The sequence below is a fragment of the Cervus canadensis genome, chromosome 20 (genome assembly GCF_019320065.1).
Source record: "Cervus canadensis isolate Bull #8, Minnesota chromosome 20, ASM1932006v1, whole genome shotgun sequence".
NCBI classification, from domain to species: Eukaryota; Metazoa; Chordata; class Mammalia; order Artiodactyla; family Cervidae; genus Cervus; species Cervus canadensis.
This window is the reverse complement of record NC_057405.1, coordinates 56039888-56066524: the sequence shown is the minus strand read 5'-3', so window position 1 is coordinate 56066524 and position 26637 is coordinate 56039888. Positions and strand designations below refer to the sequence as shown.

At 39.9% G+C, this 26637-nt stretch overlaps 1 protein-coding gene across 5 annotated transcripts in view; it reads left to right on the top strand.

Moving 5' to 3' along the window:
- Positions 1-515: 515 nt before the first annotated feature.
- Positions 516-26637, top strand: part of PDSS2 (decaprenyl diphosphate synthase subunit 2) — a 273431-nt gene continuing 247309 nt past the window's right edge. For 3 of the 5 annotated variants that reach the window (XM_043439220.1, XM_043439217.1, XM_043439219.1), the window contains exon 1: positions 516-1085. In XM_043439220.1, coding sequence (XP_043295155.1) covers positions 805-1085 — 281 coding nt within the window. In that variant the 5' untranslated portion in view covers positions 516-804. The remainder of the gene's footprint in view (positions 1086-26637) is intronic. The other 2 variants (XM_043439216.1, XM_043439218.1) reach the window with 2 other exon arrangements.

The window sequence follows — 26637 nt, the reverse complement described above, 5'->3', positions numbered from 1 at the left end:
AGGAGCCAGAAGCAAGGACCCAGGACAGACCCTGGGGAAATAAAAAACAAAAAACACCCTTTCTGCGAGGCCGTGCCACATTTCATAGGTTGGGCACAGATGATACGAGAATGCCGTCACGCCCGTTCACTATCACTGCCAGAATCTGACAGGATAGTTTCCCGGAGGAACTTCCATCCCTTTCTCCCGGAAGGGCTGGGGGCCAGCAAAAGACACTTAGCAGACACCGACCCTGGTTCAGAACACCTATTTATGCGTGCCTACTCCGTGGCGGGCTTTGGGAATCCTACGATGAATCGGACTCTGCCCAAACTCCAGGGGTTGGGACACCACTCGCCCATCTCTGTCACCCTCTGCCCTGACAGGCCAGGAAAACGTGTGAGGAGCTGAGGTTTGCACCCTAACCCGCCTTCCCGGGATCACCTCCAGAGCCCCGCCCCTTCGGGGCGTCCGGGCTGCGCCGCAAAGTAAGGAAAATTCTTGCCGCAGAACAGCCCGCCTCCGTCTTTACGGCAAGTCGTATTTCACTCCTCTAATATGGCGTTCCCCATTTAGGCAGCGGACGTGGTTTCTACCATAGATGGACGTGGGCAGTGCTGGTTGAGAGTGTTGTGTGTCTAACCCAGACCGCGGGATCTGCAGTTAAAGTTCGTTTCTGGTCACGACTCCAAAAACCCACCCTCCTCTTGAGGGTCAAGAATCGCCGCTTTTTTCTAGTTCCCGCAAGTTCCTCATCTGTCCCTGGCTTGTTCCCCGCGCCACCTCCGGACACCCTCAAGTCCCTGAAACCCTCAGACTCGAACTATGAGCCTGCGGCAGCTGCTTTTGCGCTTGCCCCGTTATCTTGGGGCCTCGGGTCCCCTGCGTGGCCCCCTCGACACCATCTCCTCGGTGATCTCCTGGCGTGGTCAGTCCTCCAGGTCCCCGGCCCAGTGGAACCAAGTGGTGTCAGAGGCGGAGAAGATCGTGGGCTACCCCACGTCCTTCATGAGCCTCCGCTGCCTGCTGAGCGACGAGCTCAGCAACATCGCTGTGCAGGTGCGGAAGCTGGTGGGGACTCAGCACCCTCTGCTTACCACAGCCAGGTGAGCTACACCTTCGCCCTGACACACTCGAGCCGCTCTAGTCCTTTTTCCTGGCCGATACACTTTTCCTGTCTCTCTCGGACTGCCTGCCTGTTTATTTCTTTTTAATCCTTAGCTTCCTCAGCCTTCCTAGACATTCGGTGTTGTGTCTTAGTACACTCACCTTAACATATTTTTATTAATATTTGCGATGTAAGAATGAGAACACGTGCGATTTTCGCGTTTTTGCTTCTTAGCTGTTGAAGGTGAAGTTGCCGCGGTAATTTGTGGAAACATCCAGTAGGGATGTGGGTTTGAGTCACTTCCTAGAAATGGTCTTTTAAAAGTGGGATAGTTTTATTTTCGGTTCTGCATTATTCAAGGAAGTCACCTCTAGAAAGAATGGGTTAGGGGGAGATAGGCCAAAAGTTAGGCAGTCGTTTGTAACTTTTGTCTCAGGCTTGAAGTAGGAATTTATCCAGTCAGTATTCATTTTCCCTTGGGATTTTTATCACTTATCCTGGACTGCCTCAGTGAAACCTGCTTTTAGGACTTTAAGGACCACAACTTTTGGTTCCGTTTTTAAAAACCCCACCTTTATATTAATAAGTAATTGTGAACACATAGAAAAGTTGCAGGAATAAAAATAATAAATAGCATACTTTAATTATATTCACCTATTTTATACACACACACACACACACTATTCATTGTGTATGTAAACAAAATATATACACATGCACATGTTTTTCCTGAATTGTTTGTGGTACATTTCGTATGTCATTCCTTTACCCCTAAGTACTTCGTTGTGTATTGCCTAAGCATAGGAATATTCTTTACATAACTCCAGTACAATAAGCAACTTACTTGTCCCTTAGGGAACATTTGGCAGGGTGTGGAAATGTTACAACTGGGGCATGCTGCTGGTGTTTAGTAGGTAAGAGGCCAGAGATGTTGTTAAATGCCCTGCAGTGCCCAGGGCAGCTCCCTACTGTGAAGAATTAGGTGCACTGAAATGTCAGTAGTACCATTGTGGAGAAATTTTGGACAAAATTATCATTTTTCTTAAATGTTTTCTTAAAGAAAAAGCACAAACTTTTGAAATAATTGGAGGCTCACATGCAGTTGGAAGAAATACTGTAGAGAGGTCCAGTGTATCCTTTGCAGTTTTGTCCCACGAGCAGGATGTTGACACTGATACGTTTCCATCACTACAAGGATCTCTCATATTGCTCTTTTATAGCTAACCTTACTTCCCTTGCCCATTCTCTTGCTTTAATTTTTTATGAGACATCTGCTATTTCTTTGTTACTATAAAAGTTACCAAATAGCAATACCAAATAGCAGTAGTAGAGAGATTTTATTTCTTGGGCATCATTCCCAGTTATCAGGAATGTGATTTTATGAGTAGGTTAAACTTGTTTTGAAGCTGAATGTTAGTTCTGCAGAGATTCTAGATGGTACACACTCAGAACACACAATGTGTATCTTTTAAAGCTTAATAGTGACAGGAATGAACTTACCACCCAGTTGAAGAAATATAACTTTTATCAATCCTGTTGAAGCTCTCTCTATTCACTGGTCTATCTCCCTGATCCCCACTGAATTTTGTGTTTATTTTTCCTTTTTAAAGTTTCATGAGTGTTTTCTTAAATAGTAATGTGTTTAATAATGCTCATTTTTTAAATTTACAAATGTTGTAGTTTATTACATGTAGTCCTTTGTGACTTGCTTTTTAAATTCGTCATTGTTTCTAAGATTTATCCCTGTTGTGTTAACTATACTTTGTTAGTTTTTCACTGATGTGTAAGATTCTATTGTGTAAATACCATAGTCTCCTTTCAATCAGCATTTGGGTTGTATGCAGTTCGTGGTGTTATGAAAACACATCACTGCTGTGAATATCCTGAATGTGTCTTCTGGTGTACTTGTCTTGAGAGAATAAAGGAGTGTGTACACATTGTCAGCTTTAGGAGATAATAACAAATTGTTTTCCAAAGTGGTTATACCAGTTTGCATTCTTACTAGCAGTGTCTGAGTTCAAGTTACTCTGTGTTCTCACAACACATGAACCATGAAATGTCTTATTTTTTCCCTAATAGTGGGTTTCTTTGTATGTGATGGGAATATGGTAGTGTTAGCAGTGGAGGATGTGGTAGTACAGTGAGCCCTCCAGATCCGTGAGTTCACAACCACAGGTGGAAGCAATTGTAGGTTGAAAATATTCAGGGGGGATGCTTCAGAAAATCCCCCTGAAACAAAACTTGAGTTTGCTGTGCACCAGGAACTATTTTTATAGCACTAATATTGTATATACAACAATTTACATAGAATTGGCATTGTAAGTAATCTAGAGATGATTTAAAGTATTGGGGAGGATGTGCCTTGGATTATACACAGATACTGTGAGGGACTTGAGAATCCTTAGATTTTGATATCCATGGGGGTTCCTGAATCTGATCCCCTTGGACTACATATTACATTGTGCATATGCATATTGTAGTGTCTGTAATAAACATTGACATGAAAAGGGCAGAACTAGAAAAGCCTTAGTAATGTGCATATTCTGAGAATTGTTGTTCATCTACTTGCCAGAGTATCAATTGGGGTCTTAGAGAAGATTCCTTCTGAGACCACCAGAGACACTCTAGATGAAAGCTTGTAAGATTAATGGCTCTGAAACTTTCCTGATTGTAGCCTCCCCCGCCTTCCTGTCCCTGATCTAACACATTGAAAGAATTGGAGAAAGTTTCAGCAAAGCCATAGTAACATATGTGGATTACTTTATTTTGTAAGAAAAGAAGGAGTTAATCTATATGTAGTTTTGTTACATGTTTCAATTCTTTAAACAGTCTAAACTCACAGGCAGTCAGTGAACAGAAAACTTTTGGGGAGGCGATCATGTATACATTTATTTCAGCAAAGAAGCAAGCGTTTGATCCATAAGGTAGGCAGATTGTGGTTATTATAAATTGTAGCTAAAAACATGGATTAAGTAGCTATATTGTTTCACATGCTGCACCTTACTGTGTTGAAATCTTGTTGGCAAAGCTTTGATAATTAAGACAGAGAGTGACTCAGTATGCTAGCCAAAGGACACAAAGACCCTATATGGTTAATGTAGTTAAGACCAGAGAAAATTGGGTTTGGTAAGTTCTTTTACTTAGTTTTGTTTTATATTTTGAGATTCCATTATTTACTTACACTGATAGTCTGATCCCTTGGGTCATTTTACTTTTTGAGTAGATAAACATGGTGTATTAGGGATGAATCATATCTGATAGCCCTAAGATTTAGATGTACAGTGACATTTTTTGGCAAACAAGAGGAGAGAAGAAGGAAATCACCATAATTCATTATTCACTCCCTTCTCTTTCTTTACCTAAGCTGTCTCATCAAGAAGAAGGGAAAGAGCCTAGAACTTACTTTTATAACAGTTTAATTGAGAAGTGAGATTAAATTTAAAATCTTGAGATTTGGTAAGATAATGATCATATTGCTAACAACAGTGTAGCAATTAATTTCTTCACTCTTATTCTTCTAGATGTTCTAGTATCTCTGTGTTGTAAGTTCCAATTAGATAAATAATTCTCAGTTCAATGTTTATTAAAGTTTATGGAGGAGTGTAAAGAACTCTATAACATGGACCATGTCCTTTGAGACTAGGCATCATGTTGGACACAAGTATATTTACAGATATCTAACAGAAGGAGATAAATGACTTGTGACTAGTGAGTAGTAGAGGTACATTAGCTATTGCATTTAGAGACACTAAAGTGACCTGGTGAAAGATAAAACACTGTATGATATTAATTATATATGGAATAAAAAATAATCTAGTGAATATAACAACAACAAAAACAGATTCACAGGTATAGAGAACAAACTAGTGGTTACTGGTAGGGAGAGGGAAGTGGAGAGAGGCCAGAAAGGAGTAGGAGATTAAGAGGTATAAACTACAGGGTATAAATTAAATAAGCTACAAGAATATATTGTATAACACCAGGAATATACCTAGTATTTTTATAATACTTATGAATGGAGTATGACCTTTAAAGATTGATTCACTTTGTTGTACACCTGAAATATATACCATTGTACATTAACTGTTCCTCAATAACAAACATAAAAAATAAAATGGCCTAAAATAGTAGAGAATCTTTTGTGAAGAAATTGGGGTGTGATGAGAATAGATGGATGAAAACTACATGTGTATTCTTTTTAGGATGGTGGTAATATATTACAGTTTTTTCCTTCTTGATTCTTTTCATTTTCCTTCTCTAGGCATAGTGAGTGAGTGAGTGAAAGTCGCTCATTCATGTCCAACTCTGCGACTCCACAGACTATACAATCCATGGAATTCTTCAGGGAAGACCTTAAAAGCAAGAATAAGCAGTGTGATAAAGTGAACACTATTAATGGAGCTATAATAGCTAAAGCAGTGTTGAAAAAAATAAAAAGAAAATGGAAGGAGTCATTCTACCTAATGTTAAGTCTAATATATATATAACTTCATTGATTAAGACACTGTGGTATTGGTAGAAGAATAGATAGATCATTGAAATAGAATAGGGAACTCAGAAATAGATCGACACAAATATACCCAAGTTGATTTTGACAAAGGTGCAAGAGCAGTTCGATGGAGGGAGAATAGTCTTTTCAGTAAATGGTGCTGGAACAATTTGGACATTATATAGGCGAGAAAATAAACCTTGACCTAAACTTCACACCATATTAAAAAAAAAAAAAAAGATCTGTGTTAAATGGAATGAAACATGAAATGTAAATAAAACATTTACATTTTAAATAAAATGTAAACAAAATAATATCAAATAAAACTTAAGAAGAAAACATCGGAGAGGATTTTTGGAACGTGGACTTGGTAAACAGTTTTTAGACGTGAAACAAAAAATGCAGTTCATTAAAGGAAAAAAGATCAATAATTGGACTTCATCAAAATTGAAAGCTTTGTTCTGGGAAAAGACCTTGTTAATAGGTTGAAAAGATTAGCCACAGGGAGAAAACATTTGTAAATCACTTATCTGAAGAAGGACTTGCATCCAGAATATATAAAGATTGCTCTGAACTCAATGGTAAGAAAACAAACCATTAGAAAATGGGCACAGAGCCAATAAAGACAGAAAATAAGTATATGAAAAGTTGTTAAACAGTATTAGCAATTAGAAAAATGTGTGTTAAAACTATGATGAGATACCACTGCATACCTATTAGAATGACTAAAATAAAAAATACAGTATGAAATCTTGGTGAAGATGCAGAGAAACTAGATTTATCGTACACTGCTGATTGTTGTTGTTGTTTAGTCATTCAGTTCAGTCACTAAGTTGTGTCCAACTCTTTTCAACCTCTTTGTAGCACACCAGGCCTCCCAGTCCATCACCAACTCCAGGAGCTTGCTCAAACTCATGTCCATTGAGTTGGTGATGCCATCCAACCATCTCTTATTTCCTTCTGTTCCTGCCTTCAGTCTTTGCTACCATCAGGGTCTTTTCCAATGAGTCAGTTCTTTGCGTCAGGTGGCCAAACTATTGGCATTTCAGCTTCAACATCAGTCTTTCCATGAATATTCAGGATTGATTTCCTTTAGGATGGACTGGTTGGATCTCCTTGCTGTCCACAGGACTCTCAAGAGTTTTCTCCAACACCACAGTTCAAAAGCCTCAATTCTTCGGTGCTCATCTTTCTTTATAGTCCAACTCTCACATCCATACATGACTACTGGAAAAACCATAGCTTTGATGAGACGGACCTTTGTTGACAAAGTAATGTCTCTGCTTTTTAATATGCTATCTAGGTTGGTCATAACTTTTCTTCCAAGGAGCAAGCGTCTTTTAATTTCATGGCGACAGTCACCATGTGCAATGATTTTGAAACCCAAAAAAATAAAGTCTGTCACTGTTTCCACTGTTTCCCCATCTATTTGCCATGAAGTGATGGGACCAGATGCCATGATCTTAGTTTTCTGACTGTTGAGTTTTAACTTTTTCACTCTCCTCTTTCACTTTCATCAAGAGGCTCTTTAGTTCTTCTTCACTGTCTGCCATAAGTGTGGTGTCATCTGTATATCTGAGGTTATTGATATTTCTCCTGGCAATCTTGATTCCAGCTTGTGCTTCATCCAGCCCAGCATTTCGCATGATGTACTCTGCATACAAGTTAAATAAGCAGGGTGACAGTATATAGCCTTGACGTACTCCTTTTCCTATTTGGAACCAGTCTGTTGTTCATGTCCAGTTCTAACTGTTGCTTCTTAACCTGCATACAGATTTCTCAGGCAACAGATCAGATGGTCTGGAATTCCCATCTCTAGAAGAATTTTGTACAGTTAGTTGTGATCCATGCAAGTCAAAGGCTTTGGCGTGGTCAATAAAGCAGAAGTAGATGTTTTTCTGGAACTTTCATGCTTTTTCGATGATCCAACGGATGTTGGCAATTTGATCTCTGGTTCCTCTGCCTTTCTTAAATCCAGCTTGAACATCTGGAAGTTCTCAGTTCACATCCTGATGAAGCCTGACTTGGAGAATTTTGAGCATTACTTTGCTAACGTGTGACATGAGTACAATTGTGCAATAGTTTGAACATTGTTTGGCATTGCCTTTCTTTGGGATTGGAATGAAAACTGAACTTTTCCAGTCCTGTGGCCAGTGCTGAGTTTTCCAAATTTGCTGGCATATTGAGTGCAGCACTTTAACAGCATCATCTTTTAGGACTTGAGATAGCTCAGCTGAAATAGTTGAAATAGAAACTTGAAATAGTTTAGTCACTTAGTCATGTCCAAGTCTTTGCGACCCCATGGACTGCAGCATGCCAGGCTTCCCTGTCCTTCACCATCTCCTGGAGTTTGCTCAAACTCGTGTCCACTGAGTCAGTGATGCCATCCAACTATCTCATCCTCTGTCACCCTCTTCTCCTCCTGTCTTCAGTCTTTCACAGCATCAGAGTGAAAAGTGAAAGTGAAAGTCACTCAGATGTGTCTGACTCTTTGTGACCCATGGTCTATACAGTCCATGGAATTCTGTAGGCCAGAATACTGGAGTGGATCGAACCCAGGTCTCCAGCATTGCAGGTGGATTCTTTACAAGCTGAGCCATAAGGGAAGTCTAAGAATACTGGAGTGGGTAGCCTGTCCCTTCTCCAGCAGATCTTCCTGACCCAGGAAATGAACCAGGATCTCCGGCATTGCAGACGGATTCTTTACCAACTGAGCTATCAGGGAAGCCCTTCCCAGCATCAGGGTCTTTTCCAGTGTCAGTTTTTCACATCAGGTGGCCAAAGTATTGGAGCTTCAGCTTTAGCATTGGTCCTTCCAGTGAATATTCAGGGTTGATTTCCTTTAGGATGGACTGGATTGATCTCCTTGCAGTCCAAGGGACTCTCAAGAGTCTTCTCCAGCACCACAGTTTGAACATTGCTGGTGGGAATGTAAAAATGTTACAGCCACTCTGGAATACCTGACCTGCCTCTTGAGAAACCTGTATGCAGGTCAGGAAGCAACAATTAGAACTGGACATGGAACAACAGACTGGTTCCAAATAGGAAAAGGAGTACGTCTAGGCTGTATATTGTCACCCTGCTTATTTAATTTATATGCAGAGTACATCATGAGAAACCCTGGGCTGGAAGAAGCACAAGCTGGAATCAAGATTGCCAGGAGAAATATCAATAACCTCAGATATGCAGATGACACCACCCTTATGGCAGAAAGTGAAGAAGAACTAAAGAGCCTCTTGATGAAAGTGAAAGAGGAAAAAAAAAAAAAGAAAGTGAAAGAGGAGAGTGAAAAAGTTAAAACTCAATAGAAAACTAAGATCATGGCATCTGGTCCCATCACTTCATGGCAAATAGATGGGGAAACAGTGAAAACAGTTACTGACTTTTTTTGGGCTCGAAAATCACTACAGATGGTGACTGTAGCCATGAAATTAAAAGGCGCTTACTCCTTGGAAGGAAAGTTATGAACAACCTAGACAGCATATATGAAAAGCAGAGACATTACTTTGCCAACAAAGGTCTGTCTAGTCAAGACTATGGTTTTTCCAGTAGTCATGTATGGATATGAGAGTTGGACTATAAAGAAAGCTGAGCACTGAAGAATTGATGCTCTTGAACTGTGGTGTTGGAGAAGACTCTTGAGAGTCCCTTGGACTGCAAGGAAATCCAACCAGTCCATTCTAAAGGAGAGCAGTCCTGGGTGTTCTTTGGAAGGACTGATGTTGAAGCTGAAACTCCAATACTTTGGCCACCTGATGCGGAGAGCTGACTCATTTGAAAAGACCCTGATGCTGGGAGGGATTGAGGGCAGGAGGAGAAGGGGACGACAGAGAATGAGATGGTTGGATGGCATCACCAACTCAATGGACATAATTTTGGGTAATCTCCGGGAGTTGGTGATGCACAGGGAGGCCTGGCGTGCTGCGGTTCATGGGGTCGCAAAGAGTCAGAGTCGGACACGACTGAGTGACGGGCTGAACTGACTCTGGAATACAGTGTGGCCATTTTTTATTAAATTACACATACGCTTAACATACAACCCAGCAATCCCACTTGAGCATTTATTTCAGAGAAATAACTCGTATCAAAATCTATACAGGAATGCTCATAGCAGCCCTATTTGTGACAGCTAAGAACTGGATACAAACCATGCCTCACTGAACGGTGAATGGCTGAACAAACTGTGGTGCATCCATACAATGGAATACTTGTTTAGTTGCTAAGTTGTTTCCAACTCTTTGTGACCTGATGGACTGTAGCCCTCCAGACTTCTCTGTTCATGGGATTTCCCAGGCAAGAATACTGGATTAGGTTGCCATTTCCTTCTCCAGAGAATCTTCCTGACCCAGAGATGGAACCCGAGTCTCCTGCATTGCAGGCAGATTTTTTTAACCACTGAGCCACCTGGGAAGCCCTGGAAATCTATATGGTGTTGTTCAGTTGTTAGGTCTTTGCGACCAGGTCTTTAGTCCAGCTCTTTGCGACCCCATGATCTGCAGCACAGTGGTCTCCTCTGTCCTTTACTATCTCCCGGAGTTTGCTCAAATTCAGTGTCCATTGAGTTGATGATGCTATCTAACCAATTTATCCTTTGCCACCCTCTTCTCCTTTTGCCTTCAGTCTTTTCCATCATCAGGGTCTTTTCCAGTGAACAGGCTCTTTTCATCAGGTGGTAGAAGTATTGGAGCTTCAGCTTCAGCACCCGTCTTTCCAATGAATTTTCAGGGTTGATTTCCTTTAGGATAGCTGGTTTGATCTCCTTTCAAGGGGCTCCAAGAGACTGTTAGCACCAGAATTCCAAAGTGTCAGTTCTTCAAACTATATATACCTGCACACAAATGAATGCAGGTTTTTGAAAAGTGCCGAAAATGGAATAAGGCCTGTAGTTTTGTTAACAGTAATATACTCATGTTATTTTTTTAAAATTTTATTTATTTATTTTTGGCTGCACTGGGTCTTTGTTGCTGCTGTAGGTTTTTTCTGGTTGTGCTGTGTAGAGTCTGCTCTCTGGTTGCAGTGAGCACGCAGGCTTCTCATTGCAGTGGCTTCTCCTGTTGTGGAGCACATGCTGTAAGGTGTGCAGGCTTCAGCAGTTTGGTGCATGGGCTCAGTAGCTGTGACTCACAGGCTTAGTAGAATCGTTCTGTACCATGGATGGAACCCATGTTCCCTACATTGGCAGGCAGATTCTTCACCATTGGACTACCAGAAAAGTCCCAGTGTTAATTTTTAGTTTTGGTATTATCCTACAGTTATGTATTGAAGGAAGCTGGGTGAAAGATACATAAGGACTTTATATTCACAAGTTCTGCATATATGTGGATTTAGCCAACCATGGGCCAAGAATATTTGGGGGAAAAAATTTCAGAAATTTCCAGAAAACAAAACTTGAATTTGCTGAGCCAGGCAACTTTTCATATAACATACATTGTATCTGTTACTATTTGCATAATATTTACATGGTATTAGGAATTTAAGTAATCTAGAGATGATTTAATGTATACTAGAGGATGTGCATAGGTTATATGTAAATACTACACCATTTTATTTAAGAGAGCTGAGCAACACAAATTTTGGGGTCCTGTAACCAATCCCTCTCTGGATCTCTGGATACCTAGTGAAGACTGCACTATTTTTACTTCTTTCTGTGAGTCTATAATTATTTTGAAAAGCTAAAAAAAAAAAAAAAATCACTTCTAACAGAGAGAATGAATGGATGGATGGATGGATGGATGAACAAATGAACAAACAGTAAGTAACGTGCAGGACCAGAATCTTATATGTGTGTTTTAGTTTCATCTCTGTCAGTAGGTGTCAACAGTGTGACCTTGAGTAAGTTATTCCATCTCTGGGCTTTAATTTCCTAAGCAATGAAATAAGTTTGACTAAATGATTTCCAAAGGTGTTGCCAGTTCTGCATAGTAGAAATTAGTATTGTAACTGAGCACGGTGGCTAAGGGAGCTGTCGTCACTTCTCAGACAGGTAATGATGAGCAGATTGAATGCAGTATGTAATACAAATTTATCATCCTTTTCCCACTGTTTAAAAATCCTGAAAGGTCAGGGGAAAAAATGTTTTCTTAGACTCATAAATCTGACCTGATGTGAGATCATTCATAGTCTTTCTTTATCCAACTTAATGTGAATATTCTTGCATTTTGCTACAGAAATATAAACTTGTTTGATTCCAGGGTGCTTCCACAGATTATTCTGGAGTTCTAGGTGAATTGCACCTTTCTAAACTCAGAAAAATGTTGAATTTTGAAAGACATCCAGTTTCAGGGACTTTGGATGAGGGATTGTGGACCTGTCCAAGCCAGACAGTGGTATGCAGGGTGGAGGAGAAGTCCACGTATGTGTGTGGATGAGTCATGTGGGAGAGGCTGGAGGTCATGATGGTGTATCAGTTTCCATCTACTCCCAGTACTACCTGCATCCCATAGCCATTGCCATCTTGCTGTTGTTGTTGCTTAGTTGCCCAGTCACATCCAACTCTTTTGCGACCCCATGGATTGGGATTATCTGGGCTAGAATACGGGAGTGGGTTGTCATTTCTTTTCTCCATGGGATCTTCCCAACCCAGGGATCAAACCCACATCTCTTGCATGGCAGGCGGATTCTTTACTGCTGAACCACCAGGGAATTAAATGTAATTATCCATTTGTGCAAAATATACATTTTTATGTATTTATTTAAAATTTTTAAATATTTATTTAATTTTTGGCTGTGTTGGGTCTTCATTGCTCACAGGTTTTTCTCTAGCTGTGGTGAGCAGGGGCTATTCTGTAGTTGCAGTGCATGGACTTCTCATTGCAGTGGCTTCTCTTGTTGCAGAGCATGGACTCTAGGGCACGTGGGCTCAGGAGTTGTGGCTCCTGGGCTCTGGGGCACAGGCTCAGTAGTTGTGGCACAAGAGGTTAGTTGCTCCAAGGCATGAGGGATCTTCCCTGATCAGGGATCAAACCCATGTTTCCTGCATTGGCAGTTGGATTCTTTACCGCTGAGCCATTGGGGAAGCCCTTTATTTTTATTTTTAATCATTTAAATTTCTGTAAATCGTATTATTTTTGAGTACTTCTAGCTTTTATGAATTCACTGCATATGCTATCTATTGTCAAGAACTTAAAACTTTTATTTTATTTTTATTTTTTTCTTAAAGCTTTTAATAAACATGGAGGACACTTAATTGTTTGAAAGGTAATGAATAATACTTTTTTTCATGTAGGATTGGTTAAATTTTTGTTGTTTAACATAGCTGATTACATTGTGCAGTATGGCTTTGTTTTCATTGATTACTCTTGACAGATTTGACTATTAGGATAAAATTTTTGTTTAAATATTTTGTATTTTTACTGTTGCCTTGAGAAAACTGTGATCTCTATTTCAGGTTTAGATAGATGGGATCAATTTGGTATGCATCTCTTAGAGGGTGTTGATACCTTGGTAGAGACTTTTTGTTCCTGAGTTTACTGCAGTTTCTTACTACCTAAAAAACCTTATTAGTCTTTTCTGCATGGTAAAATTCTTCAGAGCTCTTTGAATTTATTATTGGATATTTAATTTTAGTCTCTTCCATGTTTATGAAAGACCCTTTCTAGACTCAGTTCTGTAATTACTGTACTGAAAGCCTACCTTACTTATGAAGGACTTTTTCTTGGATGACTTGGAGAAAATTATAAATTTTAATTCATTCCACAAATATTTGAGGTGCTCTCGGCATGGATATACAAACAAGAATAAGACATAGTTGCTGCCCTTCAGGAATTCATGAGAGGCAGTATAGTGAGCTCTGAAATCAGACTATCCTGACTCTGTCCCTACCAAGGTATGGGATCTCAGGAGATTTACATAACCTCTCTATGCCTTAGTTTCCTTGTTTGTAAAATGAGTATAAAAATACCTATTAATATGTCTTAGGGTTTTATGAAGAGTAAATGGGCAAATATAGAAGAGTACCTGGAACATAAAAAGTAGTCACATTTTAGCAGTTATCCTTATTATTAGAAAGTGTTTTTAGTTGGGAGGCATGCAAATAGAGGATATTGAGATAAATTCTGTAGTATGTATGAACAATATGCAGAGGGGAAAAAACTCTCTCTCTAGAGAAAACTGAAGACTTCCAAAGTTGAGATAACATATGAGTTGGGACATGTTGGATGAGAAGGAAATGACACTGGAAAAAATAAGACACAAGGAATTGCCTAGCAAAGTATAGGGAAGCAGTAGTTAGGTGTACCCTGAACATGGGATGGATGAGGCAAAAAGAATAGATTGGAAATGTCTGCTTCTTCTAAGATAGGATAACATGCTGCAAACAAGTAGGAAACTGGATAAAAAATATGAACAACCATATTCTGCTTAGGGTGCAGGGAGCACAGGCTTGTGATCCCTGTGAGTGAGAAAACAAATGAGGTGCGAGCTATGATCACTGTAACTCTGCTGAGAGGTACATTCCAAACAGCAGCACAGAGAGAGGAAACTCCAGCAGAGGATGCTGGCACTGCTGAATTGAAGAGATGGATCAGATTTGGGGGAGGCTGAGGCAGCTGGAAATGTGGGACAGAATGCAGAAGAGGAGAGAGCATGCACAGAAGGGCTCCAGAAACCTCAGGTGCCCACTTGAGTGTGTTGCTGAAAACTGAGCAGCACACACACAGGATGAAGCTCCCTGAGGCTGGAGCACTGTAAAGCTGTATAACTCTCAGAGTTCTTCGGGGACTGGGAGACATGCAGGTTGACTGGACAGTGTGGAAAGAACTCTTTGATCAGCTGGACACTCTAGAGAACCCAGAAAAATTATGCCTTAGTAATGGGACAAGAAGTATTCTTAATGCCTATTAATTAATGTTAGCTCAGAGCTAGTAGGTAAAAATCCTCAAGAGGATTGGGTATTTTCCTTTTGCCAACTCTGCATTATCTGGGTAATGGCCAGAGATGCATTTGGGCAAAAAAACCTTCCAGAAGGGATTTGGCCTCTTATCCAAGAACCGAGGGTCTTGGATTTGACTGAGAGGCCAGGACTGTCTATAGTAGTGCCTCAGACAGGTCTCTGTTCACTGGACCTGGAGTTATTTGTTTTTGATTATTTAAATCAAAACAGATCTTAGTGGGTTGGCTGTTGGTTTGAATTCTTTTGATCAGTTAAATATAGACAGGGATTTCTGTCTATCACAACAAAACCTGAGATTACCTAATATTCCCAATATTCACCTTGCTGCCTTTAAGAGTCACCATGCCCCCTTTGCTTCTGGCAGTTAACTGCTTCCACTAGATCCAGCCTTCCCTGGGCTCCTACCATCTCTTTCTGCGTTCAGGGAGTCCATTTCACTTGTAGTCTCTCCCACCTAAATCCTTAGCCCTTTCTAGAAGCCACTAAAGTGATTAGTAATGATTGTGGGATATCCTTCACTAATCTTTTTCTTGTGTCAAGAGTGAAGATGTTACCGAATTGCAAGTCCGTGTGCCTGACGTACAGTGAGGCCAATTTCAATACTAAAACAGAGTTTGGAACAGAGAAAGGTTTAGCACAGGTTCATACAGAGAGGTGATGGGTGGCTCATGCCCTAAGAACCCCGAAGTTAGTGAAAGCTTTCAGCAAGTCCTTTTAAAAGCAAAAGGTGAGAGATGGGCGTGGTTAGTTGTTGCAGATTTCTTGGTGCCAGATCCTTTGCTCTTGAGGTCAGGTAATGATGTTGCCTTGAAATCTCTACCAAACAAATGTTATTCTGTGTCTTGATAAAAAAAGGGCAAGGTCCCAAGGCACAACTTTCATTCTCTAAGGTCCCAGTCCTGGCTAAGAAGAGCAGATCTCGGTTGGCAGCTCCTTTAGGGCCAGGTTCCCACACCTTGCCCAGCGGTCATCTCTAAGGGAGGCAGGCACCCAACCCCACTGGCCCTCAAGTCTCCTCAGGCTGCCCAAGTGGCGGAGACCAGGTCTCACAGTCTGCAACCCAGGCGGATGACCACTGCTATTACGTTGCAGAGACAGGGATCGGGGAGAGGTTCACTGTTGCCTCAAGGCCTGGGCCAGGACAGTCAAGGGCCTTAATCAGGGCTCTGGACCCTGAAGGATGTAGTCCCCAATCTGTTCCGTGGGTCCTCCAGCTCACCCACTGGCCCAAGGTTGGGTGAGCTGGAGGGCCTCCAGGAGAAGGCCTAAACCTGCCTCTTACCTCACTCTCTACCTAATGACCGTTATACCACTGACTCTTGGCTGAATCACTTCTCTAATAGTCCCTCATTGACAGTTACTTGTGGGCAGGGCCCCCTGTGGCACTGACCAGTAGCTGAGCAGGACAACCAACAGTTGCTCATGGACAGTTGGTTGCTTGTGGACAGGGCCCTGAGGACCGACCAATGGCTGAGCAAGCCCTGTTGCCTAGTAACGGGGTGTGGCATAATGAGGCCCAGCAATGGGCGCCTGCTAAGGGCTGGGCTTATCCTGCTCTTTTTTTTCCCCCCCGTTTATTTTTATTAGTTGGAGGCTAATTACTTTACAATATTGTAGTGTTTTTTGCCATACATTGACATGAATCAGCCATGGATTTACATGTATTCCCCATCCCGATCCCCCCTCCCACCTCCCTCTCCACCCAATTCCTCTGGGTCTTCCCAGTGCACCAGGCCCGAGCACTTGTCTCATGCATCCCACCTGGGCTGGTGATCTGTTTCACCATAGATAATATACATGTTTCAATGCTGTTCTCTCGAAACATCCCACCGTCGCCTTCTCCCACAGAGTCCAAAATTCTGTACATCTGTGCCTCTTTTTCTGTTTTGCATGTAGGGTTATCGTTACCATCTTTCTAAATTCCATATATATTCGTTAGTATACTGTATTGGTCTTTATCTTTCTGGCTTACTTCACTCTGTATAATGGGCTCCAGTTTCATCCATCTCATTAGAACTGATTCAAATGAATTTTTTTAATGGCTGAGTAATATTCCATGGTGTATATGTACCATAGCTTCCTTATCCATTCATCTGCTGATGGGCATCTAGGTTGCTTCCATGTCCTGGCTATTATAAACAGTGCTGCGATGAACATTGGGGTGCACATGTCTCTTTCAGATCTGGTTTCCTCAGTGTGTATGCCCAGAAGTGGGATTGCTGGGTCATATGGCAGTTCTATTTCCAGTTTTTTAAGAAATCTCCACACTGTTCTCCATAGTGGCTGTACTAGTTTGCATTCCCACCAACAGTGTAAGAGGGTTCCCTTTTCTCCACACCCTCTCCAGCATTTATTGCTTGTAGACTTTTGGATAGCAGCCATCCTGACTGGCGTGTAATGGTACCTCATTGTGGTTTTGATTTGCATTTCTCTGATAATGAGTGATGTTGAGCATCTTTTCATGTGTTTGTTAGCCATCTGTATGTCTTCTTTGGAGAAATGTCTGTTTAGTTCTTTGGCCCATTTTTTGATTGGGTCATTTATTTTTCTGGAATTGAGCTGCAGGAGTTGCTTGTATATTTTTGAGATTAATCCTTTGTCTGTTTCTTCATTTGCTATTATTTTCTCCCAATCTGAGGGCTGTCTTTTCACCTTGCTTATAGTTTCCTTTGTTGTGCAAAAGCTTTTAAGTTTCATTAGGTCCCATTTGTGTATTTTTGCTTTTATTTCCAATATTCTGGGAGGTGGGTCATAGAGGATCCTGCTGTGATTTATGTCGGAGAGTGTTTTGCCTATGTTCTCCTCTAGGAGTTTTATAGTTTCTGGTCTTACATTTAGATCTTTAATCCATTTTGAGTTTATTTTTGTGTATGGTGTTAGATGCAAAAATCCTTAACAAAATTCTAGCAAACGGAATCCAACAACATATTAAAAAAATCATACACCATGACCAAGTGGGCTTTATCCCAGGAATGCAAGGATTCTTTAATATCCACAAATCAATCAATGTAATACACATTAACAAATTGAAAGATAAAAACCATATGATTATCTCAATAGATGCAGAAAAAGCCTTTGACAAAATTCAACGTCCATTTATGATTAAAACTCTCCAGAAAGCAGGAATGGAAGGAACATACCTCAACATGATAAAAGCTGTATATGACAAACCCACAGCAAGCATTACCCTCAATGGTGAGAAATTGAAAGCATTTCCCCTGAAATCAGGAACAAGACAAGGGTGCCCACTCTCACCACTACTATTCAACATAGTGTTGGAAGTTTTGGCCACAGCAATCAGAGCAGAAAAAGAAGTAAAAGGAATCCAGATAGGAAAAGAGAAGTGAAACTCTCGCTGTTTGCAGATGACATGATCCTCTACATAGAAAACCCTAAAGACTCTACCAGAAAATTACTAGAGCTAATCAATGAATATAGTAAAGTTGCAGGATATAAAATTAACACACAGAAATCCCTTGCATTCCTATACACTAACAATGAGAAAACAGAAAGAGAAATTAAGGAAACAATACCATTCACCATTGCAACAAAAAGAATAAAATACTCAGGAGTATATCTACCTAAATAAACAAAAGACCTATACATAGAAAACTATAAAACACTGATGAAAGAAATCAAAGAGGACACAAACAGATGGAGAAACATACCGTGTTCATGGATTGGAAGAATCAATATTGTCAAAATGGCTATACTACCCAAAACTATCTATAGATTCAATGCAATTCCTTATCCTGCTCTTTTACAGAGAGTCTTCTGGGCCCAGTCAGGAGACCTGGTAAAAGCAGTATGTTAAATGAATAAAAGTTTCACATAGTTTGAATAAAGAAGAGTGGTGAGAGGATAGCATCTTTCCCATGCATGCGTGGTAAGTCACTTCGGAGGTGTCCGACTCTTTGCAACCCTATGGGCTGTAGCCTTTCAGGCTGCTCTGTCCATGGGATTCTCCAGGCAAAAATACAGGAGTGTGTTTCCATATCTTCCTCCAGGGGATCTTCTCAACCCAGAGATTGAACCCACATCTCTTTCATCTCCTGCATTGACAGGCAGGTTCTTTACCACTAGCGCCACCTGGGAAGCCTGTCTTTCCCATGGAATTCCCTTATTCCAAGAACTGCCCCGTCCGGTCAGAACCATTTTCATACTGGACATTGCAATTTAGTTTTGTAATAGCGCGTGGCCAGTGCAGCCTTTAGCACACAGCCCTTGCTGTGCGCCATTACCTGGACCCCTCCCACAAGCAACCAACTGTCAATGAGTGACAGTTGGTTGTCCTGCTCAGCCATTGGTTGACACCACAGAAGGCCCCTCCCACAAGCAGCCAACTGTCAGTGAGCCGCCATCAGTGGGTCATTCAGCCAACCATCTGTGGAATGGTGGTCATCAGGTATACAGTGAAGGAGGAGATGAATCCTGGCCTCCCCTGCAGCCCTCCAGTTCACCTGCAGCTCTCCAGTTCACCTGGCCTCGGGCCGGTGGGTGAACTGGGAGGCCCAGGGAACAAACTGGAGGCTCTTTCCAGCAGGGCTCCAGAGCCCTCACCAACCCACCGAATTTGGCCCAGGTCTTGAGGCAGCAGTGAACATCTCCCCTGTCCCCACCTATGGTAGGGGCCTGCCGCTGCCGGTCCTCCTACCCCTTGAGCGGCCTAAGGAATCTGAGGGCCAGTTGTGTCCTGGGAGCCTGGCTAAGGATGGGCGGTGTCTGGGGACTTGGCCCTGAGAGAGCTGCCAACTGAGATCTGTCTCTCTTCGCCAGGACCAGGACCTCAAGGGGGAAAGTTGTGCTTTGGGACCTTGTCGTTTCTTGTCAGAACAGACAGTAACGTTCATTTGGTGGAGATTTACAGGAATATTTACCTGACCATGGCCTGACCTCAAGACTGACACCAAGAAGTTTGCCACAGCTAACCAGGTCACCTTTCCTAGAAAAGGGCTTTGCTGAAGGCTTTTGGAGACTTGGGGTTTTTAAGGCATGGGCCATCCATGTCCTTGCACAGCCCTCAATAAACCTTTCTCTGTTCCAAACTCTGACATTTTGGTATTGTTTGCCCGCACTATCAGGCACACAAACTTGCATTTCAGCAACAGTTTCAGTCAAGCACCATCATCTGTCATAGTAACTTAGTACCAATTTGTAATTTTAGTTGTTTAAGAACCATATCCTTACAGTGTTTATAATTTTCATATTAATATACTTTTAAAGAGCATTTTAATAAAAATCACTTAAAGCATACTGGATGGCTGAATTTTTACCCTTTAAAAATACTCCAAATATTGCTCAAGGTTGAGGAATACTGACTAGCCTGTGTTCTTAATTCTGGGCCCAGTTAATAAAGTTGGTTGTAGGTTCTAAAGTGCTATAATACTTAATTCTTTGTGGTTGAATTTTAATGAATTAGGATTCAGATATCCACATCTCTCTTCTCATGTTTCTCATTACTGCATCACCAAATGCTTTTCATCAATATGTATGCTATAATTGTCATTGATTCTTTTATAGGATTCAGAATTTTCTTGTGTGTGTGTGCGCGCGTGTGTGTACATGTTTTACACACCTGAGAGGTTTTTTCATTACCAAAATTTATTTATCTCTGTTTGTGGTTTTAAGAGCTTAATGAATGTTTTCCCCAGGAACAACTACCCTAGAGTAGGTTTTAAAAATGGATACTAGATGTTAACCATTCAGATAGTTGTTTCTGATTTAATCCTTATTTGAAATTCTAGATACAAATCTTTGGTTTATGGAGTGCAGCTGGATTTGCTTTTCTTCCTGTGACTCACCAGTGTCTTCTCAAAGCCTTTCATTTTTTTCTATTTTTGTGCACTGAAACTTCATTTTAACAAATATTTAAAAATAGCTTTAAAAATTACCATTCTCTTGGAATCTCCTTGGAAGTTTATTTCGTTTGCTCCAGAGATTTTTTTTTTTAAGCAAACTGATTTGGTTTTATTTCCAGAATTGTGAGGCTGCAGATACTTCTAGTGAATATTATGTCATATTCTAAAAACTTAGCAGTGTGTTTTGAATGTTTCAAGCATTGATAATTTGCATAAGCATATTCTTTATAGTGTTTAATAATTACAGGGTTTTGTGACAGGTACTTTCTATATCTTAAATGGTTAAATATCACCAAATAAATGAAATTTATTCTATCCTCAATAATAGCGGCTTCACAAATCTTCATCAACATTTCTTTGTAACTTTAGGCTGTTTCTTTTATATTACTGTATATTTAAAAGAATGTCATTTAGTTTCATAGGACTAATACTAATAAAGCTTTTATTAAAAACATTTCAAAAGAACAGCATGTAGTTATATTATTTTTTAAGTATTATTTATTTTTCCATGTGCTTATTATTCCATAGTATCCCTGATGAAAAACAAGCGTGACTATATGACAATAAAGTGTGCCTGGTATGATTTTATGAGTACGTAGAAAAGAGCCCCAGAAATAAACATCTAGAGATTAGTGGTCCTGGCCCCAGCATTTTAACCTAACTTTAAAAATACTTATGGATGTACCTGGGCAACTTAAGGAAAAACTGAGATGGAGCTTTTCCATCTTTGATGACTTTTACTGTTTCATAGGCTATGTTAAAAAAAAAAAAATTTCTTGATACTGAATGTTTGTTAGAATAATATATTTGTTTGTTAAATGGTCAGGGTAATGTCTCTTGCCCCATAAAAGGGTAGTCCTGGGAGCTTGATAGTTTAATTTTTCTTGAAACGTTATTGAATTTCTGATTATCTATGTGTCAGTTTTCCAGTGAAGAATTTCTTTTAAATTCCTGGTTGATACTGTCTTGCCACCTGTTTGCTGCTTGTTCCACTTTCATTTAGTGGTGGGTTGGGGAATGCATATGGATTTTAATTTTAACTTGGAATTTCAAATAATTTTTGTTTAACCTAATTACAGTGAGAGCATAATATTTTGTAAGGAGCACTGCGGTGAGGGAGGCAGTACCGGCTGAGGTTTAGAGAAGAGCATGGGCTTGTGAGCTAACCAATACCCAAATTTGAATTCCAATACTGCCATCTCCTAGCTGTGTGAACTGCAGAATATTTTGAGTCTTGTTACCTCATCTGTAAAAGAGATGACATTATTATTATTCACAAGATTGTAATGAGGATTACAGCAGACAACACTGTAAAATGTTTAGCTCAAATGCTCTTATAAACGTCGCTGCTGTTATTAGCTATTATTTGTGCCCAATAATTTTTTTATCTGTGATTTTAGATTAGTCTCCCCCCACCCACCATTGCCTATGTTTACTTGAAGGATAGTTTTAGGAACCCAGAGAGATACTTCAGATGAAAATGATTTGAAAGGTATGCTGCACTGTACAAATATAAGGTGGAAGTGGAGTATTATGACTGTTACTAGAAACAGCAGTTGAAGCTGTTTAATATAGTGGAAGGAGCATAGTTTTGGAAGCAGATTGACCTGTTCAGACATGGCTTATGTCATCTACTAGCTGCTGTTGGACAGGTTGACTACTCAGAGCTTCAGTTTTCTCATCCTTGAAAATGAGAATAATAATGCCTGTCTTGTGGAGTAATGATAATACCTATCCTGTTGTGAGGCTTGAATGAAAGGCCTAAGGGACAACATAATTTCTTTCCCTGTTTCTAAGTGGAGAATAGGAAATGTCCCTGGCAAAAACAAATATCCTTTCTGAAGCAAAATACAGATTAATTTTGGGTTAGAGTTGATTATGTTTTCACTAATGAATTGCAAGTAAAATAGGATCAACCAGTGGTTAGGTAGATAACTAATGGGTTAGGAGGATGAAGAAAGTAGGGGTACTGGTTAACCTGTGGCCCTGAATTAGATTTTAGAATTTGAAATGGTTTAGTATAAAGAAAGGAGTTCAAGGTAGGAATACAATTGGCTGCTGTGAGTGTGTTATAAACCAGACAAAGTAGAAAATAAGGAGCCAAGGGATCTCTTAGCAGGGAGAGAACAATGTATGTCAAGATGTTTTGTTAATCTAGGTCATTTTATTTTATTTATTTATTTTATTTATTTATTTTTTTTATTAGTTGGAGGCTAATTACTTCACAGCATTTCAGTGGGTTTTGTCATACATTGATATGAATCAGCCATAGAGTTACACGTATTCCCCATCCCGATCCCCCCTCCCACCTCCCTCTCCACCCGATTCCTCTGGGTCTTCCCAGTGCACCAGGCCCGAGCACTTGTCTCATGCATCCCACCTGGGCTGGTGATCTGTTTCACCATAGATAATATACATGCTGTTCTTTCGAAACATCCCACGCTCACCTTCTCCCACAGAGTTCAAAAGTCTGTTCTGTACTTCTGTGTCTCTTTTTCTGTTTTGCATATAGGGTTATCATTACCATCTTTCTAAATTCCATATATGTGTGTTAGTATGCTGTAATGTTCTTTATCTTTCTGGCTTACTTCACTCTGTATAATGGGCTCCAGTTTCATCCATCTCATTAGAACTGATTCAAATGAATTCTTTTTAATGGCTGAGTAATATTCCATGGTGTATATGTACCACAGCTTCCTTATCCATCTAGGTCATTTTAGCAATGAGTAAGGTATCTCTCTTTCTCTTTTTTTAAAAACTCTTGCCAAGAATAAAGGAGAAACGTCTGGGGATGGTAGATATCACAAAACTTTCTTTTGGGGTTTAGTATATACTCTTTTCTGGGCTTCCCTGGTGGCTCAGAGGTTAAAGCGTCTGCCTGCAATGCGGAAGACCTGGGTTCGATCCCTGGGTTGGGAAGATCCCCTGGAGAAGGAAATGGCAACTCACTCCAGTATTCTTGCCTAGAGAATCCCATGGACAGAGAAGCCTGGTGGGCTACAGTCCACGGGGTCGCAAAGAGTCAGACACGACTAAGCGACTTAACTTATACTCTTTTCCATGGGTAAATTGGCTGCTATCTGTTTAAGCATTCATTGCTGCTACTGGAGTCATATGAACACTTAGACATCACAGCAGTTAGAGGTCTAAGACAAGTTTTTAGATATGGCGGTGCCCACTCTAGCTTTATGGATTATGAGCAAGGTGCCTAGTTCTAAAAATGCCTATCAAATGTTGACCTCTCACTGGGTAGCATTTTGGTAAAGCTTCCTACATATTGATAGATTCTCCCCTTCTATGATGTGGGGTCAGAGACTCCTTAGTGGCTTCCTGTGTTCTATAGGATACAGTTTGACCTGTGCATGGCAAAACATCCCTTCCTTCTCTAGTCACTTCTGGCACTCCTCTCTTTCCACCCTAGGCAGTAGCCATAGAAGAGAAACCATCTACATTTGTACCTGGTTAAGCGTTGCTTCACCTTGGGGACTCAAGTGTTAGCTCTTTTGCTACGCATTCTCTGATTTCTCCAAGTTAAATGTTTTGCTCATCCTCTACCTTTCAATCTCTTCAAAAAATTGGAAGCTATGACACTATTGAGCTTGCATTTTCCATTGTCTTAGTCTGCTGGTGTCAAGTGGTGGCTGCCTTAGACTGGGCATGTACACTTTAATATATACAGTTATATTTGTCAACTATTCCTCAATAAAACTGGAAAAAAAAAAAAAAAGATTGGGCCTATGTCCTCCAGTTTACCATTCAAGATTCTCTAGCTACAACTGGCCACTTCATAGATTAATTGGCCTATCTGGCTCCTTTATTTTGAACCTCTGATTTAGGTATAAGTATTTCTAAGACTGAACTTTTTGAAAGAGATTGTTTTGTCTTTATATTCATATTGCTTGGCATATATTTGACACAGGGAACCTTTCCTAACCAGAGGCCTTTTTCTGACCTTTTTGCCTTACTCATTAATTTAATTAGATCATGGGTGTTTATCTTACATATTATTCTTCATAGCACAGAATATCATGGTTGAAGATAGTGATCAACTCTGCCTGAAGACAGAGAAGGAAAAATAATGCACTTGAATTGTAGCAGAATTTGATTACAATTAGGTAGAGAAACTTTTTCCTAGCTATGACATTTTTTAGGAATGAGTTACCATGAGAGACTATTGCATCCTTTTATTTTGAAATCTTCCATGGGATTGGCACATACCTTCTTGAAGACAGAAAAAGCAAAATTAAATTCCTTATGAGTCTAGTGATATTCAGAATGTCTCAGACAGTTTTTACTATATTTAATATATAGTATGAAAATATCCTAGCTTTAAGACTATAGGTTTAGACAGAATTTGAGAACAGATTATAATCAGCAGGTACACAAATTCTGCAAAAAATACGGAATTTGTCATTCCATAATTTGCTCCTCTGGAAAACGGCTGCCTCCAAAGAATGCTTCTTCATACTGTTGGCAAATTAATTACAAATGCAGGGAGCAATCTCTGTTTCATATTATTGTGATTTGTAAAAATAATTTAGATGTATGCTGTCCACAAACAATTTTTTAAAATAAAGTAGCAATCCTATATCTAAATCCTCATGTTTTGACATTACATGTATGAGTGTCATAAGTTTAAATTCTGGGACTTTGAGCCAGAAATATAAGAAAGAGCTCATTTAGGATGGAATGGCAAACATTTCTAATTGGGAGGATCCTCATTTTGATTTCTGCCCTCCTGCCTCCACCCTTAACCAAAAACCAAAGCAAAACACCTGGAGTTATTTAGGCAGTATAGATATTTCTAAAAGAATGGGCCCTGATCATAAAACTTTTCTGGCACAGAGTAATTCTCTTGAATAGATAGAAGTCATATGATTGGTAAAAGTATATTTGAATTCATGAAGGCTCCCACAAGTCATGAGTGCAGAGTTTGGGAGCACTGCGGGCCGACACTGATGGAGTTCATATGCTTTTAGAGAAAAGTAAAAAAAAGTAATCCTTTAAAATCCATTAGTGGACAAGGGTTATTCCCTCAGCTTTTCCCTCAGACTCTTCCTCAACAAAGGTAGCTTATTTGTTAAATGATGGTTGTTTTACTTTCAAAGACATTTGCCAAAAGTATAAGTTTAGTTTTATTCTCTTTTACAATGTTTAAACAAGTTTTGCTGCAAGGAGAAAACAGTGCCCTTCCAAGTCCCTGTCTTCAGCCTCTGCTTTGTAGTTCTGTCCCTATAAATAAAGCAGAGGGAAGGAAGGAGGAATAATAGCTAAGACTTGAAAAAAAAATTAGTATCAGTTAAGTAGTGAACTTGAAAGGCATAGCTATGATTCCAACCAATATTTATTGACCATCTACTGTGTGTTAAAACATAGTAAAAGAGCTTCCTATACGTACTCAAGGAATCGGTGTCCTTGAGGAAACTAGACGTAAACATATGAATGAGGTTTAAAGTGTGAAAGTCAGGAAGAGAGAGTTATTATCATGGTAATTTTGAATAAAAATGAGCAGTTAACTATGTGGGAGAATTTTAACTTAATGAGCCAGGGAAAAACTTGATGACTTTGACATATTTTAAGTCCCCTTAATTCAGGCCTGTAAAATAAAAGCAAACAAGTTTTTTAAATGCTGGAAGGGCATAGAGAGAGTGATGCCCTCTGAGATACTCGCTATGAAAGCAGCGATATTTTATTTTTAAGCTTAAACCTTCAAGCAGGTCTAAGCATGAGGGAAAGAACTTGCTCAAAGGAGCCATGTGTTTCTACTAGATAAACCTTAGCCTTCAACATATTAAGACAATAAGTCTTGGTAACTACATAACATCAAATAAGCTTTCAGATGTTCTGAGCTTGATACAAATTACCAAAGCAAAGAGGAAAAAAACTTTCTTGGTATCTTCCTTCTTTCTTGTCCTTAGTACTAAAGTGCTTCTGTATTTTTCAAGATCATGTTAAGGAAGATGTTATTATCATTATTGTCATTGTAGTCTCTTTTCCCTTTTCCCTTCCTTTCCTTTGCTATATTATAGAGTACACTTATCAGTATGTTTTAATATCTATTTAAAAATATCTAAATCTGTACTCATTGCCATTTACAATTAGATATAAGTAGAGATGTAGAGATTACCAACTTCATGGGGAATGGGCATAAACAGTCTTTGGGTTGCATGGACTGTTTTCTAAAGCAAATCTGGTCAAGTTTTGTCTGTTTTTGGAAGAGAAGTGAAGGACATCTTTCCAGGAACCTGGCGGAATCATAACGAAAAAGCAAATGTTGCTGTACTGGGCAGGATGGTTTTATTTCTTCTGTGAC